The 15,698-nt window shown below is 43.8% G+C and overlaps 1 protein-coding gene across 2 annotated transcripts in view; it reads right to left on the bottom strand.

The window, feature by feature from the left end:
- Positions 1 to 15,698, bottom strand: part of ITGA8 (integrin subunit alpha 8) — a 174,951-nt gene that overhangs the window by 151,417 nt on the left and 7,836 nt on the right. For both annotated transcript variants that reach the window (XM_039522444.1, XM_039522445.1), the window contains exon 3: positions 2,590 to 2,690. In XM_039522444.1, coding sequence (XP_039378378.1) covers positions 2,590 to 2,690 — 101 coding nt within the window. The remainder of the gene's footprint in view (positions 1 to 2,589; positions 2,691 to 15,698) is intronic.

Here is a 15,698-nt window from a genome sequence, read left to right as displayed (position 1 = left end):
CAGCATACTGGCAAGAACCAGTACACCATACCAGACCGGACTGGCTTCCCCAGGCCAGTGATTTAAAGAGCCTGGGGCTCCCGGCAGTGGCTGGAGCCCGGGCCCTTTAAATTGCCACCAGAGCCCCACTGCCAGAGCCCCTGGCTGCTGCCATTACCCCGGGGACTCTGGCAGCAGGGATCAGGTGGCGATTTAAATGGCCTGGGGTTCCGGCTGCTGCAGGGAGCCCTGGGTCCTTTAAATTGCCACTGGAGCCCTGTTGCCAGAGCCCCTGTGTAGCGGTGGCGGCGGTGGCACAGGACTCTGGTGGTGATTTAAAGGCCCGTGCGCTGCCGGCCACCGCTACCGCAGTGGAGTCCCAGGCCCTTTAAATCGCCGCCCAAGCCCCATTTCAGGAGCCCTGGGGTAGTGGTGGCAGCCGAGAGCCCCTGGGGCTCCATCAGCAATTTAAAGGCCCCAGGGCTCCGCTGTGGCCTGGAGCTCCTTGCCCTTTAAATCGCTGCCCGAGCCCTGCTGCCAGAGGTAACAGCGGTGGCCCAGGGCTCTGGCTGCTGCAGGGAACCCCAGGCCCTTTAAATCGCCACCTGAGCCCCGCTGCCGGAGTCCTGTGGTAGCAGCAACAGGGCTCCGGCACTGATTTAAAGGGCCAGGGGCTTCCAGCCGCTGCTACTGAAGTGGAGCCCTGGGCCCTTTAACTCTCTGCCAGAGCCCTGAGCCCAGGATAGCGATGGCAGCTGGGAGCCCCTGGGGCTCCATCTGCAATTTAAAGGGCCTAGGGCTCCGCTGCAGTAGCAGCAGCTGGAGCCCTGGGCCCTTTAGATGGCCCCCTAGCTCCGGGGCTCCCAGCTGCCTCTGCAGCTGGTAGCTCCGGGGGTGATTTAAAGGGCCTGGGACTCCCAGCTGCCATTACCGCAGCCAGAGCCCTGGGCCCTTTAAATCTTGATTTAAAGGGCCCGGGGATTTAAAGCCTCCGCCTCTTCCAGTTAAGGCCCCGCCCCCTGCTCAGGACTCTGGCGTACCAGTTAACTTACTTTCACCCCTGGGAAAAGGTTGTGGGAGCACAACTTGTGAATAAAAAGCACCAGTGGTTACTGAACCCCAGGGTATCCAAGTGACTTTATCAGCACAGCAGAGGCAGGAGCTAAGAGGGTCCTGCCATGAACTGCTACAGCTCCATTGCAGAAAGTTTGGCAAAACTGTTGATGAGAAAACATACCAGAACCAAAACAAAACCGGTCTATAATGTATTTTTTTTAATGGCACAGCAATCAATGGTGGGATTTCCTCACATCTGATTAAAACTAAGGCATTCTAAGTTTCAGTGAATAGTTGTATAAGAAGATATTATATTTCAGCTTGCTAACTGTTATTATTAGACTCCATGATAAGTATTCAGCTATTTAAATCAATATAACACTTTATGATAAATTTTAGTTAAAGCCAAATAATATGTTAGGATTTCCTTTTTAACAATAATTGTATATATGTTATCAACTTGTAAATAAAAGTACGTCTACCAGATGCAGGTATTAAATCTGCAACTTGACAGCTACGATAACTCAGATGCAAAACCGCAGGGAATTAACTGTACATGTTAGTTCTGTAACACAAGAGAACGATGTTTTATTCATCACCTGTTTTATGTCAAAATCCTTTTCTGGGGTTAACCACAAGATCAACTATTTAAAGTAAGGCATTTCCTTTAGATACTTAGCCCCATTAATTAATAACTGAAACAGCTTTAAACAAATCCCAAGGCAAAAGTTGTTGTTTCATAATTGTAAGGAAACTAAAGTATGGCCAAACTAAAGTTTCACATCACAAAGTGTTCAGTATCCTTTTCACTGTGAATCCTAGTGCAAAAACTGTAAATGTAAAATGCCTGTGTATAGCATACATCAACTCCATACTATGCAAGAAAACTACTCCGTATAAGAAAGAAATCAAATATATCAGTATAAATATGCAGTTGGGGCTTTCTATCGGTGCCTGCAAAATGTTCTATAAAAGCAGAACACATACACTTAATGTTTTTAAAAGCAAAACTCTTCTTTAGTCATTACCATGACTACAATATAACAATACAATATAATATGATTACCCTATAAAACAAAATTAAATATTGATACAATATTGAATAGTAACATTTTCATCAGGATATCAATTGATCTTCACTGGAATTTTTGGCTTCCTTTAGGTACTTCTGTAGCCAACTTTCCTCAACGCTTTACAATACATTACAGTTTTTTAAACATATGGCTATCAGTTCCTATATATCTTAAAAATAGTTCCACTATTTTATGCTTTGAATAATAAATTAGATTACTCATTTGCTTGCACAATGAGTAAAACGCCTTTCTTCATTTCTAACACTGCATTCAGATGGTCTTCAAGTATTCAGTTCAGTCTGATTTTTATATATTGCTTTTATTATCTAATCTCTCTCTATATATACATAATCTGTTTTTGTATATATGTATATTCTAAAACGTATTAGTTGTCTACACACAGACGCGCACACACACATTTAAGATATACAGTTCAGAAAACGTAAACTTCTGAAAATGAACATCAATTCATTAAACTTACCACAACTTTTCCTTTATGAGCCTTGACTGTTGCCCCAAACCACTGATTTGACTTAAACTCAATAGGTTCCCTGGTGCTGTTGACTTTGATTTTTCTGTTGTCTGACAAAGAAAGAAACAGGCTGCTGGTATCTAATTTTAAAAATGTTACTTCGTTGGCTTCAGCTAGATAACAGAGCAATGGACATATGAATTATATCACATCTATCATCCTCAGACAAGTTTCATTAATGTGGTAAAGGCATTTTAATATTGTTCAAGCACGTCATTGGTCAATGAAAAATGCCTCTATCAAATTCTCATAATATTAAATATTTGAAATGACTGTAATGGCAATGAAAAACATAAGAAACTAAGGAAAAGTCTAGCCCTCTATCCACACTGAAAAATTTGTTTAGCTGGGGATTTCTAATAAAGAATGAACAAGAATCCCTGCAAAATGAGCAAAAATGTCATGAAACTGTTCTCAAAAGTCACCTTGCTTTCTACAGTGACAAAATATGTATTATAATCATTGTTGGCCAGGCAAATGCAATTTCTCAGCATGCATTATTCAAGGACCAGTATTAAGTATAGTAAAGGACTTAGTTCTTAACTGAATTACATGTGTACATACTGCCACAAGAGACAGTTCTTTAACATGGCTTTATATCACTTTGCAGATGTCAGCATAAGAGGAGCCATCTGGGTAAAGACTCAGCCCAATTATAATGCATTTCAGGTTTAATAAAAAGCAGACATCCCTTCCTTTCACTCTCAGCACTCTGAAGTAAACTGATTTCCCACATGGTCTTAAAGTATGCTCCTCCCTCACCAGTCACTCCTAATGAACTTCTCAATTTATATATAAGCAGCTTATTACCCATATCCCCTCATATCTGTCTTCTCTTACTTTTCTCTCTGGTTCTTATCAAAGAGTATTTCACAACAATGAACTATTTTTTACGCATTTTCAGTGAAAATGAAAACACACACTTGTCAAACCTGGAATGTAGAGAGTTTTTTAACATCATATTACATTATTTGAATTTAGGTAAATGAAAAACAAAAACATACCAGTAAAAAGTAGAGTCAACATTTTGCTGCAGTTACAGACAGTGGTAGATGAAATACCTACGTTCTTTCCTAGGTATGTCTACACTATGAAATTAGGTCAATTTAATAGAAGTCAATTTTTTAGAAATTGATTTGATACAATTGATTGTGTGTGTCCCCACTAAGCGCATTAAGTCGGCTGTGTGCGTCCACGGTACCGAGGCTATTGTTGACATTCAGAGCGTTGCACTGTGGTAGCTATCCCACAGTTCCCGCAGACTCCACCGCCCATTGGAATTCTGGGTTGAGCTCCCAGTGCCTGATGGGGCAAAAACATTGTCGCGGGTGGTTCTGGGTACATGTTGTCAGGCCTCTCTCCCTCCGTGAAAGCAACAGCAAAAAATCGTTTCTCGACTTTTTTCCTGGGTTACCCGTGCAGACGACATACCACGGCAAGCATGGAGCCTGCTCAGCTCACTGTCACCGGATGTCTCCTGGGTGCTGCTGGCAGACGCGGTACTGCGGTGCTACACAGCAGCATCCACTTGCCTTGCCTTGTGGACAGCAGACAGGTATAACTGCTAGCCGTTGTCATCGTCCTGTGGGTGCTCCTGGCCGACCTCAGTTAGGTTGGTTGGGGGCACCTGTGCAGACATGGGTGCTCCCGGCCGGCCTCGGTGAGGTTGGTCAGGGGCGCCTGGACAAAAATGGGAATGACTCCAGGTCATTTCTCTTCTTTAAGTTTCGTCTAATGGAGATTCAGTCCTGCCTGGAATATCATGGCAGTTGGAGGCTTCTGCCTCAGGCTGCTCTCCCAGTTGGCAGCACCGCGCGGTCGCACCTACCCCAGCCTACCCCTTGCTCCCATGGCTCATGAAGCCTGGACAGTAGTGAGGAGCAGTTCAACTATAGGCTGAGCAAGTGCAGAATGGTGGTAGAATGTGCCTTTGGATGTTTAAAAGCTCGCTGGCGCAGGTTACTGACTCGGTTAGACCTCAGCGAAACCAATATTCCCATCGTTATTACTGCTTGCTGTGTGCTCCACAATATCTCTGAGAGTAAGGGGGAGATATTTATGGCGGGGTGGGAGGTTGAGGCAAATCGCCTGGCTGCTGATACGCACAGCCAGACACCAGGGTGGTTAGAAGAGCACAGCAGGGCGCACTGTGCATCAGAGAAGCTTTGAAAACCAGTTTCAGGACTGGCCAGGCTACGGTGTGAAAGTTCTGTTTGTTTCTCTTTGATGAACCGCCCCCCCCTTGGTTCACTCTACTTCTCTGTAAGCTAATCACCATCCCCTCCCCCCTTCAATCTCCACTTGCAGGTGCAACAAAGTCACTGTTGTTTCAAATTCATGCATTCTTTATTAATTCGTCACAGAAATGGGATAACTGCCAAGGTAGCCCGGGAGGGGTGGGGGAGGAGGGAAGCACAGAGGTGGGGTAGTTGTAGGGGCACCCCCTAGAAGAGCATGCAGCTCCCCTAGAAGCGGCATGTCTGGGGCTTTGACCCAGAGTGGCCATTTGCCTCTCTGGTTCTTTGGTAGGCTTCATGCAGCACTGCTGCGGGTCCCTGTTATATCCTCTGTCCTTCATACCCTTGGAGATTTTTTCAAATATTCTGGCATTTTGTCTTTTGGAATGGAGTTCGGATAGCACGGATTCGTCTTCCCATACAGCGATCAGATGCAGTATCTCCCATTTGGTCCATGCTGGAGCTCTTTTGCGATTCTGGGACTCCATGGTCACCCATGCTGATCAGCCCGCTACGCTGGCCAAACAGGAAATAAAATTCAAAAGTTCGCAGGGCTTTTCCTGTCTACCTGGCCAGTGCATCTGAGTTGAGAGTGCTGTCCAGAGTGGTCACAATGGAGCACTCTGGGATAGCTCCCAGAGGCCAATACCGTCAAATTGCATCCACACTACCTCAAATTTGACCCAGCAGGGTTGATTTCAGTCATCAAGGAGGAGTACAGAAATCGATTTTAAGAACCCTTTAAGTCAACAAAAATGGCTTCGTTGTGTGGACGGGTGCAGTGTTAAATTGATCTAATGCTGCTAAATTTGACCTAAACTCATAGTGTAGACCAGTGCTAAGCACGGGGTATATTGTGGCATTGGAGACTCTGCTGTGCAATAACCGCTGACAAATGTTATTGATACAACCTGAATTGGGGTGAAAGAACCATAATATTAGGGGATAGGAGGACTCAGCATCTGTATTTTTGTTAATTTAGCACTATTTATGAAGTCACAGGATCAGAAAAACTGACTCAGAATGAATGTATAAAAGTTTTGAGAAAGTTCCTTTCATTTATATGAACCATGTGAAATTTGTATATTTCTGTGCCTCACCAATACAGGTTTTCTAGTACTGAAATTAGCACCTACAGAACTGGCAAAAGAGCCAGAAACTTTATCGCATGCATATTTGTGATTTTCAGAAATCATCAAGAATATATATAAAAATATACATTTTTTAAGCAGGAAACTATTAAAGGGCCAAAACTTTAGGGGTGTGACAGAAGATGACCTTCCTGAGGCATTGCATTGTGGGATGTGCCAAATTTCACCCACCCTTTGATGCCACTCTTTTGAGTCGCTCTCTCAAAGGGGCCAGACATGCAGACACTTTCAAGCTCTCAAAGCTTCTTTTTTGATTAAACCAACATATTTGAACACAGGCTATGTTCAAGTATGTGGTCTTGATTGAAAACAAAGCTTTTAAAGCTTGAAAATCTGCCATGGGTTTTGACTTACAGCTGCCAACCTTAGACTGACTCTGAAGAGTGAATCTTCACAACCACTTTTCTAGCTTGAAAAGAGTATTTTTATTTGAAACAAACATATTTGTGTACAGACAGATTGTACTCAAATGTGAATAGAAGTTATGCTTTACAAACAACACCTCTTGTCAAGAATTACCCCTCTGAGAATGAATCTAAGATGGAGGCTGGGATTTCAGAGCTCCTGCAGAACCCTATACGACAAGGACAAGTGCAGAGTCCTGCACTTAGGACGGAAGAATCCCTTTCACTGTTACAGACTAGGGACCGAATGGCTAGGAAGCAGTTCTGCAGAAAAGGACCTAGGGGTTACAGTGGACGAGAAGCTGGATATGAGTCAACAGTGTGCCCTTGTTGCCAAGAAGGCTAACAGCATTTTGGGGTGTATAAGTAGGAGCATTGCCAGCAGATCGAGGGACATGATCATTCCCCTCTATTCAACATTGGTGAGGCCTCATCTGGAGTACTGTGTCCAGTTTTGGGCCCCACACTACAAGAAGGATGTGGAAAAATTGGAAAGAGTCCAGCGGAGGGTAGCAAAAATGATTAGGGGGCTGGAGCACATGACTTATGAGGAGAGGCTGAGGGAACTGGGATTGTTTAGTCTGCAGAAGAGAAGAATGAGGGAGGATTTGATAGCTGCTTTCAACTACATGAAAGGGGGTTCCAAAGAGGATGGATCTAGACTGTTCTCAGTGAAACCTGATGACGGAACAAGGTGTAATGGTCTCAAGTTGCAGTGGGGGAGGTTTAGGTTGGATATTAGGAAAAACTTTTTCACTAGGAGGGTGGTGAAGCACTGGAATGGGTTACCTAGGGAGGTGGTGGAATCTCCTTCCTTAGAGGTTTTTAAGGTCAGGCTTGACAAAGCCCTGGCTGGGATGATTTAGCTGGGAATTGGTCCTGCTTTGAGCAGGGGGTTGGACTAGATGAACCTCCTGAGGTCCCTTCCAACCCTGATATTCTATGATTCTAACTCTACACTTTGTCCCATGAGCCCTGACACTTTTAAAGCCATGATGCTGGATAGGATAAAGGGTCTAAATGACAGTGAGATAGCTCGCACAAGATTATTTCAGAGGTAACTAATTAGAGTATGTGAGTCGAGCATCAGTCAAGCTATGGCCTTGTTTCTCTTTTCTCCATACAGGCCAGCAAAGCTGGTACCTGTCACAGGGTCCGCCTGAAGCACAATATGGCTGTGCTGTCTCAGACATTGCGTCTGTCTGAAACACAATGCCTTCAGGAGCTCCTGCTAGGGGAGCACATCTCACCACCACCTCTGGATGTGGCTTTTATGTACTATGTAGCTCTTCACATATAACACTTCCTGAAGCCAAACCAGTATTGAGATCACGATAAAACAGCAACTATTTCTTGCAGCTTTCCCCATATAACATAAAAATGTATGCAGTGTTCTTGTATCCGTGCTAGTCCCAGGATATTAAGACTTGAAGAGAGCTCTGTGTAAGCTTGAAAGCTTGTCTCTCCCACTAACAGAAGTTGGTCTAATAAAAGATATTACCTCATCCACCTTGTCTCACATAAAAATGGACACATCTGTGAATTTACCCAGACTGTGTTATTCTATTTGTACCGTACACTGCATGTTTCATTAGAGAACAGGTTTCTGTGGGAGTACAACACAAAACAGCTGCTATTTCACTGTATCATAGATACTTATATGGCCCCCATTATAGTAGTGTCTAAGCTCCTCTCAACCTTTAATGTATTTATCCTCACCACACCCCTAGAAGATAGGAAGTGCTATTATCCCCACTTTACTTAGGAGCAACCCAGGCACAGAGAGGCTGTGCCTCTGGTAACTCAGAATGTGTGTGGTGAGGCGGGGAATTGTACCAGCATCTCCCAAGTCCTAGGTTTGCGCTCCAACCTCTCAACCATCCTGCTTTGCTAATAATTATAGTCCATGCTCAGCTGTGCTGAACCTCCTTCCTTTTGGTCCTTATCCCATACCAAATTTTGATGGACTTAACTGGTAATTTTGCCTGACTCAGAAAAGCAGCTCTTTAAAATGCCAAAACAGCATGTAGTTTCTCAAAGAAATCCTGACCCCCTTTACTGGGCTCCAGAGGGCAATTCCTGCAATGAAACCCATGTGGCTCTACCGCTGTGTGGACACCAGCTCCATACGGGTTTTTTGTGGAATGCTGTTGACAGAGTCTTGGATGCAGGGCAGGAGGTGGCCCTGGAAGGAGTGGTGCTAAGGCCAGTGGATCTCTGCCTATTACATGAATCCAGCAGCCATTTTTCATATGGAGGGTGGAAACAGCAACAGTCTAGGAAGCCATCGTGGCTCTACTGTTATTCCATTGGTGGGGAAAAGAGGACTCTTTGCCCATGCCCTCAACTCCCAGCCTCGTTACTGAGGATGTGAGTTGGATAATAAAGTTCTCATGGACCAAATCAAAGATCTTTATTCAAACCTTACTCAGGGAAATTCCCATCGACTTCAGTGGGGGGTTTGTTTGAGCAATGACCTCAGGATTAGGCTCATGAAAAAATTAAAATGAGCACTAATATTATTTCCTGAAATGGGACTAAGATTACCTAACATTGCAGAAATCAAGAGTTTATGCAGAAAGTTTCCTTGTGTTTCCATCAGGTCAAGCAAATATCACATGCTTTTTCAATCTGTTTAGCAAACTGTGCCACGTGGCACCTGTTGGTAGTATGACCTAGCACAGCATTTATCCATGGTGTGAACCAAATGCTCATGACAGCAGCTTCAGTGGAACTTCCACTGAAATTATGTCATTGGTGTTATTTCAATGGGGGGTCGCAGTGGTGTCACTGAGAGGAGAATTTAGCCCCAATGGCCACGTCATCGAGGATAATTTCAAGGACTCCATAATTCAGCCTCCCACATCAGCGTATATGTGGCAGCAGCAGTGAACAGAATGGGTCAAGCATGTGGTAAGCAAAACTCTTGTGGGAGTGTTTTTGTGTTTTAAGTCCACACAGCAGTAACACAATTAAGAAAAATGTTAATCCACATAGTCAAATATGAATCTTGTTAAAGCAACATTGTAGGCCAAACTGTACACTTGAAAACTGAGCAGGTAATAGGTACACCTGTAAATCCAGTATTTGCATATGCTAGATCAAATTTAGCCCTTCATAAGTAGGTGCAATTCTCATTTGGCTCACCAAGTGAGTAATTATACCTATGAGCAGTTAAGCATGCAGCTACCTAACTTGCATCTGCAAAAGCTTCTGTGAATGGATAAATGCAGGATTTACATACTGAATGGATGCATATGCAAATATTTGCTGGTGCAGTACTAATTTGCATAGTTAGTTATTTTATTTATTTAGATTTAAAAAAATTTCAAAACCACCTTCCCAAAAGACCCATATTTATTAAAAATTTGAAACAATTTAAACAAAAGCAAGCCCAGCAATTTTCTCAAACTGAAGAAAGGAGAAAAAAGATCCCAATCAAACAATTGATCCCAGCTATACAATATATCTACAATACATCACCCCAAAACTCTCCTCCCTCCCCAAAAACATGGGGGGAAAAGAATAATTTTATGTGGTCTGTGTGGTAACAATACTTTGCTTTTCTCATGCACTTTAAACAGCCTAACCTGCATTCTGCCCACTAATCCATCTCCACCTACACTACTTCTAATATTCCAAACCCCTGTGCAGCTGTCAAACTACTGATGCTGCTTTATTTTAAAAAATCAACCTGTCAGAAAAATGCTTCCTTCTTACTCTTCCAAATGGGATGCTTCTCCCCAGGAGTTACTGAGGTCCAGGATAGGCAATATTCAGACCCATATCTTGTAATTCCTTGGAACTAGAGAAGAAAGCTCTGTATCATTAAAAAGCCAGGAATTCCCATTTCCAATTACATAAAATTTATTTACATGGGTATCAAGTTTTGAACTTTCTTACTTTTGAGGCACAGCTGTTTTCTTTTCTCTAAAATGTTGGGGAAACCCTCCAGGGGTAGGTTTCCTGTGATCCCAAAGAATGAGTGTGAACTGTTACTGCTAAACACCTGGAAACCTGTTCTGTCTGCTCTTAGGTGAGACTTTGTAGACTAAACAACAGCACCTATAGCTAATATTCCAGTGGCCACACTGCAGATCCACTTCCCATTCTTAGTTTTAATTCTGATCCAGTAACGTCCAATCTGTAGACAAGATCATTCCCACCTGATGCCGTATACAGCCCATGGATTTCCTTTCCACTCCCCTAAAAGATTATGCTAGTCTCCACTCTAGCTCTCTGCAGATGCAGGAGGAGGAGGAGACATTCCAGTGCTTAGCCTCGCTTTTGGGGCATGTCTACAATACAAACTTTTGCCAATGCATGTTACGGCAGCATAAAACCACTGCAGTTAACATAATGCTTGTGCGCATGCTTCCTTATGTTGGCACAGTGCATACTCACCAGGAATGCTTGTTTTGATGTACAGTGCAGTGCATTATGGGTAGGTAACTCTCCACCATCCAGCACATATTGTATTTTTGGAAGTTCTGGCAATGCCTGGTGGGGCAGAAATGAATCTTGCAGAGGTGACTGGGACTGCAGGGTCAAGTTCCCATCATACAACTTTCTCCAACTCATATTGCCATCTCTAACCCACAATTTATGTGCCTATTTTGAAAATCCCATAACCCACATGGGACTTTTTACTGTTCACCATCTCTGACAGAAGCCTGGAGCCTCCACAGCTCTGCATCATTGCCGTGAGCATTGCAAGCACAGGATTCATGATCCTCTAGTATTTGCAGAGCCCAAAGCAGAGCCGTGGGGAACATGATGATTTCCAAGCAGTCAGATTGATGTGGGACATAGCAAGAACCAGTTAAAGGTGGAGCAGCTTCAGGCAGTGGAACGCTGCTTCAGAGCCCGAGAAATGAGCACTGATTGGTGGCATCATATCATAATGCAGGATTGTGATGACAAGCAGTGGCTGCAGAACTGTCAGATGCACAAGGCCATATTCCTGGATCTGTGTGCCAAGCTTGTTCCAGCCCTCCAGTGCAGGTACACAAAAATGAGAGCTTCACTGACAATGGAGAAGCAAGTGCTGATCACACTGTGGAAACATACGATATCAGATTGCAGATTGCTATCAGTCAATGGAAAATCATTTTGCACTTGGAAAATCCATTGTAGGGGCATGGGGCACTGTCATGCAAGTATGCAGGGCAATTAATTGTCTCCTCTCATGCACTGGCAATATGCAAGACATAATGGATGAATCTGCAGCAACTGGGATCCCAAACTGCAGTCAAGCAACAGACAGCACCAGATCACCATGACCCAGAGTATATCAACGGAAAGGACTATTTTTCTATGGTTATGCAAGTGCTGCGAGGGTCACCGGGGATGCTTCACTGACATCAATTTTGGCTGCTCAGGGAAGGTGCATGACTCTCATATCTTTAAAAACACAGGACTGTTCAGAAAGCTACAGACAGTGACTTTCTTTCCCAACTGGCAGCTCACCAATGGTGATGTGATCCTGGGGGATCCAGCCTACCCATTACTCCCCTGGCTTATGAAGCCATATTCCAGCCACCTGACAGCACCAAGAAAAGACTGAACTTCTGGCTCAGCAGGTGCAGAATGACAGTTGAACATGCTTTTGGTCGATTGAAGGGTTGCTGGCATCATGTATTCACAAAATTGGATCTCAGTGAGAAAAACATCTCCAGGGTTCTAGCTGCCTGCTCTGGCTTGCATAATATTTGTGAAGCAAAGGGAGAAAAGTTGCTGCTGGGATGGAGGGTAGAGGGGGAGCCCTCTACCTGAGTGTCTGCTGAGTTTGACTGCCAGACACAAGGGCTATCAGAATAGCTCAATGTGTAGCTATACAGCCAGGGAGGCTTTGAAAGAACACCAAGCCACAGTAATGCATTGAGGTGTACTGTGCTCTACCTGGCCCTGAAGTTTAGGGGCCTGTTAGGAACTGTGTGGTGCTTGGTGCACATCTATGAATATAAAAGTGACAAAGCACTTATTAATCTGGTGGTGTTTGCTGTACATTTATAATTAGAACACTGTGTTTGTCACTGATCCTATGAGTTGGGTCACTCTGTACAGTAACAAGTAGGTGGGTGCTTTCAGAACTGCTAGGCACTTTGCAGCATATGTTGGGAACTAATAAAGATGAATTATTTTCCAAACAATAGAGTTCTACTGAGTAATGAAAACACTTCAAAAATTTCTGTGCAAGTTAAAAGCAAATACATTAAAATCTTAACAAATGTATAGAACAGAGCTTAAAGAAGGGAAAGGAACATTCATTTCCTTTTTAGCTACACATTCATCAACAGTGGTTCTCAAAAGTCAGTGTACATGAAGCTGTGGTTGTCCTTAATGTGTGTCGTCCCCCTTCTCCACCCCCCTGTCCTCTCCCGAGGTGTAGCGGTAGGGATAAGGATGCAGCTCCTGATGCCACAGGAAATGTTGAGGGGGTTTGTAGGGAGGTTCTATACTGAAGTTCTCCATGGATTGCAAAAGGAGGTGAGCCCAGGATTGTTGAACCTGTAGGTCCACAAGAGTCTGCAGCATCTGTGTGTGCTGCTGGACAAGTGCCATTGTGTACTAGTGCATCACCCTCTCTGACTCCTGGGCCTTTCTTCTGCCCACTATTTCCTTCTCCATACAGTCTGCAATATTCATGCTCCAGGCCCTCTGTTCACAGTCTGATGCAAGATCTCGCTGAACATGTCATCCCAAGTCCCTTTTCTTCTCTTCCTTATCTGGCTCAGGTGTTCTGCAGGGCTAGAGGGAGAACCCCTCAAGGCCACAGCTGCCAATGGCATCCCAAAGCCACCCAGGCCCAGATGCTACTAGCCTGTGTACTGCAATGGTACCTGCTGAAGTTATCAGTGAGTAGCGTGGGAAAGTGACCCACCATGGAGGAGGAAATGTGGCTGTCATCCCTAGAAACCTTTGGGAAAGAATTGCAGAGTATCCACATTAAAATTCCAATGAGAAGTTGGGGGAAGCATCACTGCACTGGGAAATAAATGTACACACTTACCCAAAGTTCCTTCCCTACATCAGGCTCACCCATGCCCAACTGTTGGGGACTGACTGGACTGCAGTGGAGTCTCAAATAGGTCCTGGCTCATGGCATAGCTGGACCCCTTGGCCACATGTCCCTCTTCCTTCTCCTCCTCCTCACTGTCATGCCAGGGGCCTATGGCTTAGGGTATCCATGGTGATGATGGGATATCCAGCAAATATGGCATGACAACCTTTAAAAAAGCTGCAGTGCCGAGCTGCAGACCTGCTATGACTGTTGAATTCCCTGGGCTTCTGGTATGTCTTCCACAGTTCTTTTGCTTTCATGCGGCACTACTGCTAATCTCTGTTGTATCCTTTTTCTTGCATCTGCCATGCAATCTGATCATTGATGTCCATATTTCTATGACTGGTCCATTGCTGTACTTACACAATCTCTTCTTCCCACAGGCCCAGGAGATCCAATATCTCTTGTCTACTCCAAGCCAAAGTGTGTCTGGAGCATGTAGCCAGCATGATCAGCTGGCCAGTGGCATACAACAATGCAAGCTGCAAGATGTGGTCTCCAAGCTGGACAATCAGGAAAAGGCATTAAAAAATCACAGGGTTTTAAAGGGATGGGGGGGGAGGCTTCCATTCACCATGACCCCTGGGCAGTGGAATTCACTGTTGGGCATTGTGGAACAGCTGCTGGAGGACTGTTACGGTCAACACAGGTAACAGTATCTACATTCACCGTGTTGACATCAATACATTGACCATGGCTCAATGCTGCTTGGGGAGGTGGTGTTACTATGTTAGTGTAATGAAGAGCTTACATCATTTAAGCATAGACACATGCACAACTAAGATGGCACAAGGTGTCTTAAATTGACCTAACTTTGTACTGTAGACCAGGCCTTAGTCACACATTTTCCTTCTTAGCATTCACATAAGCATTGATTTTAGGTCTTCCACATAGAAGTGCCGAGCATAATCACAAGGCTAGGAACTAGAATCTAGGGAACCAGGGTCTAGCAAGCCAAGCAAAGAGGTGATAACTGGTCCTGTTGGAAATTGGGAGAGGAAGAGACTGACTTTAGGAAACTCAGTTTGCTTCTCTGTGCCTCAGTTTCCACATTAGCAAACTGGAGGTAATGATACTGACCTCCATTATATAGTGCTTTTAGGTCTACAGATGGAAAGCATTAGATATTATTTTATTAATGTTTTAGAGCAGTTAAATCTCTAGGGATTATCTTGAGAGGGGCTCTATTTTGAAATTAATCGGATTTTGCATAAGTGGATTTACATTTGCATAAGTGGGCCATACCCAGAAGTTTTTATTCCATTTTTACTTTTTCCTGACTCAGGGAAATTATCATTGAAGTCAATGGGAGTTAAATTACTTTTTCCTTTTTCTCCTTAAAATGTGATTGAGATTGGGAAAAGAAACCACATACCTGCCATAAATCAGAACTCTACATGGGAATCATTAAGCCCATGGTAAGGCAAAACCAGTGTTGTTGAATCAATAATGTCAGAATTTGAAGCCGGGGTGAACTTTTTCTCCCCTAATATTTTCTCTTGAGATGCAAATCCTATTTTATAACAGGATTCTAAATTTCCCACAGGATTTTATCATCTTTACAGTTAATAGGTTTTTTATATAACTAAATCTCCTGAGTCTCTCAATACATCCTTTCCTTCTACAGTACCTGGGTTTTGTAACAATCAGCTCAGCTTCTGGCCAAACTGGCTCATGTTTTCTCTCAACCGCACACTTGGCCAGAGTTAACCTAGACTTTCCCCCCACCTTTTTTTTCTTGACAGGCTATTCATATTTTCTACAGTTTGAAAAATACAACCTGTCTGACCAATAGATGATGAAGCACACTCACAGGAGAGAGAGAATGTGCTGAATCCTGGAAGACTGGCAAATTCGTGCCCCATCAGTGCTGCCTTTTTAAAAGTTGTTACTGCCCATCATGTACCTAAATCATTTTAAAATGAGTTTTTGAAATGTGTATTGTTAGTTTTCCAACAGATCAGATGTATAAATAGTTAAAATGGGGATTCAAGTTTGGTCCGGAGCTGCAAGATGTTCTGGATGCTTTAGAAGTAAAGCACTTAGTCAAATAGGGGGAAAGATTTCTGCAAGTTGCCCTTCTGCTACCCCCTTCTGGTCACCATAAGGAACAGCACCCATATTAGTACTTGCAGACCAATTCTAATCTTCAAAACAGGAGTTCAGCAGAACCTCCGAGCTACAAACTGACTGGTCAACACAC

This window comes from Mauremys reevesii, linkage group 2, assembly GCF_016161935.1.
Source record: "Mauremys reevesii isolate NIE-2019 linkage group 2, ASM1616193v1, whole genome shotgun sequence".
Classification (NCBI taxonomy): domain Eukaryota; kingdom Metazoa; phylum Chordata; order Testudines; family Geoemydidae; genus Mauremys; species Mauremys reevesii.
The sequence above is the reverse complement of the archived record's forward strand: the minus strand, read 5'-3'. Positions and strand labels throughout refer to the sequence as shown.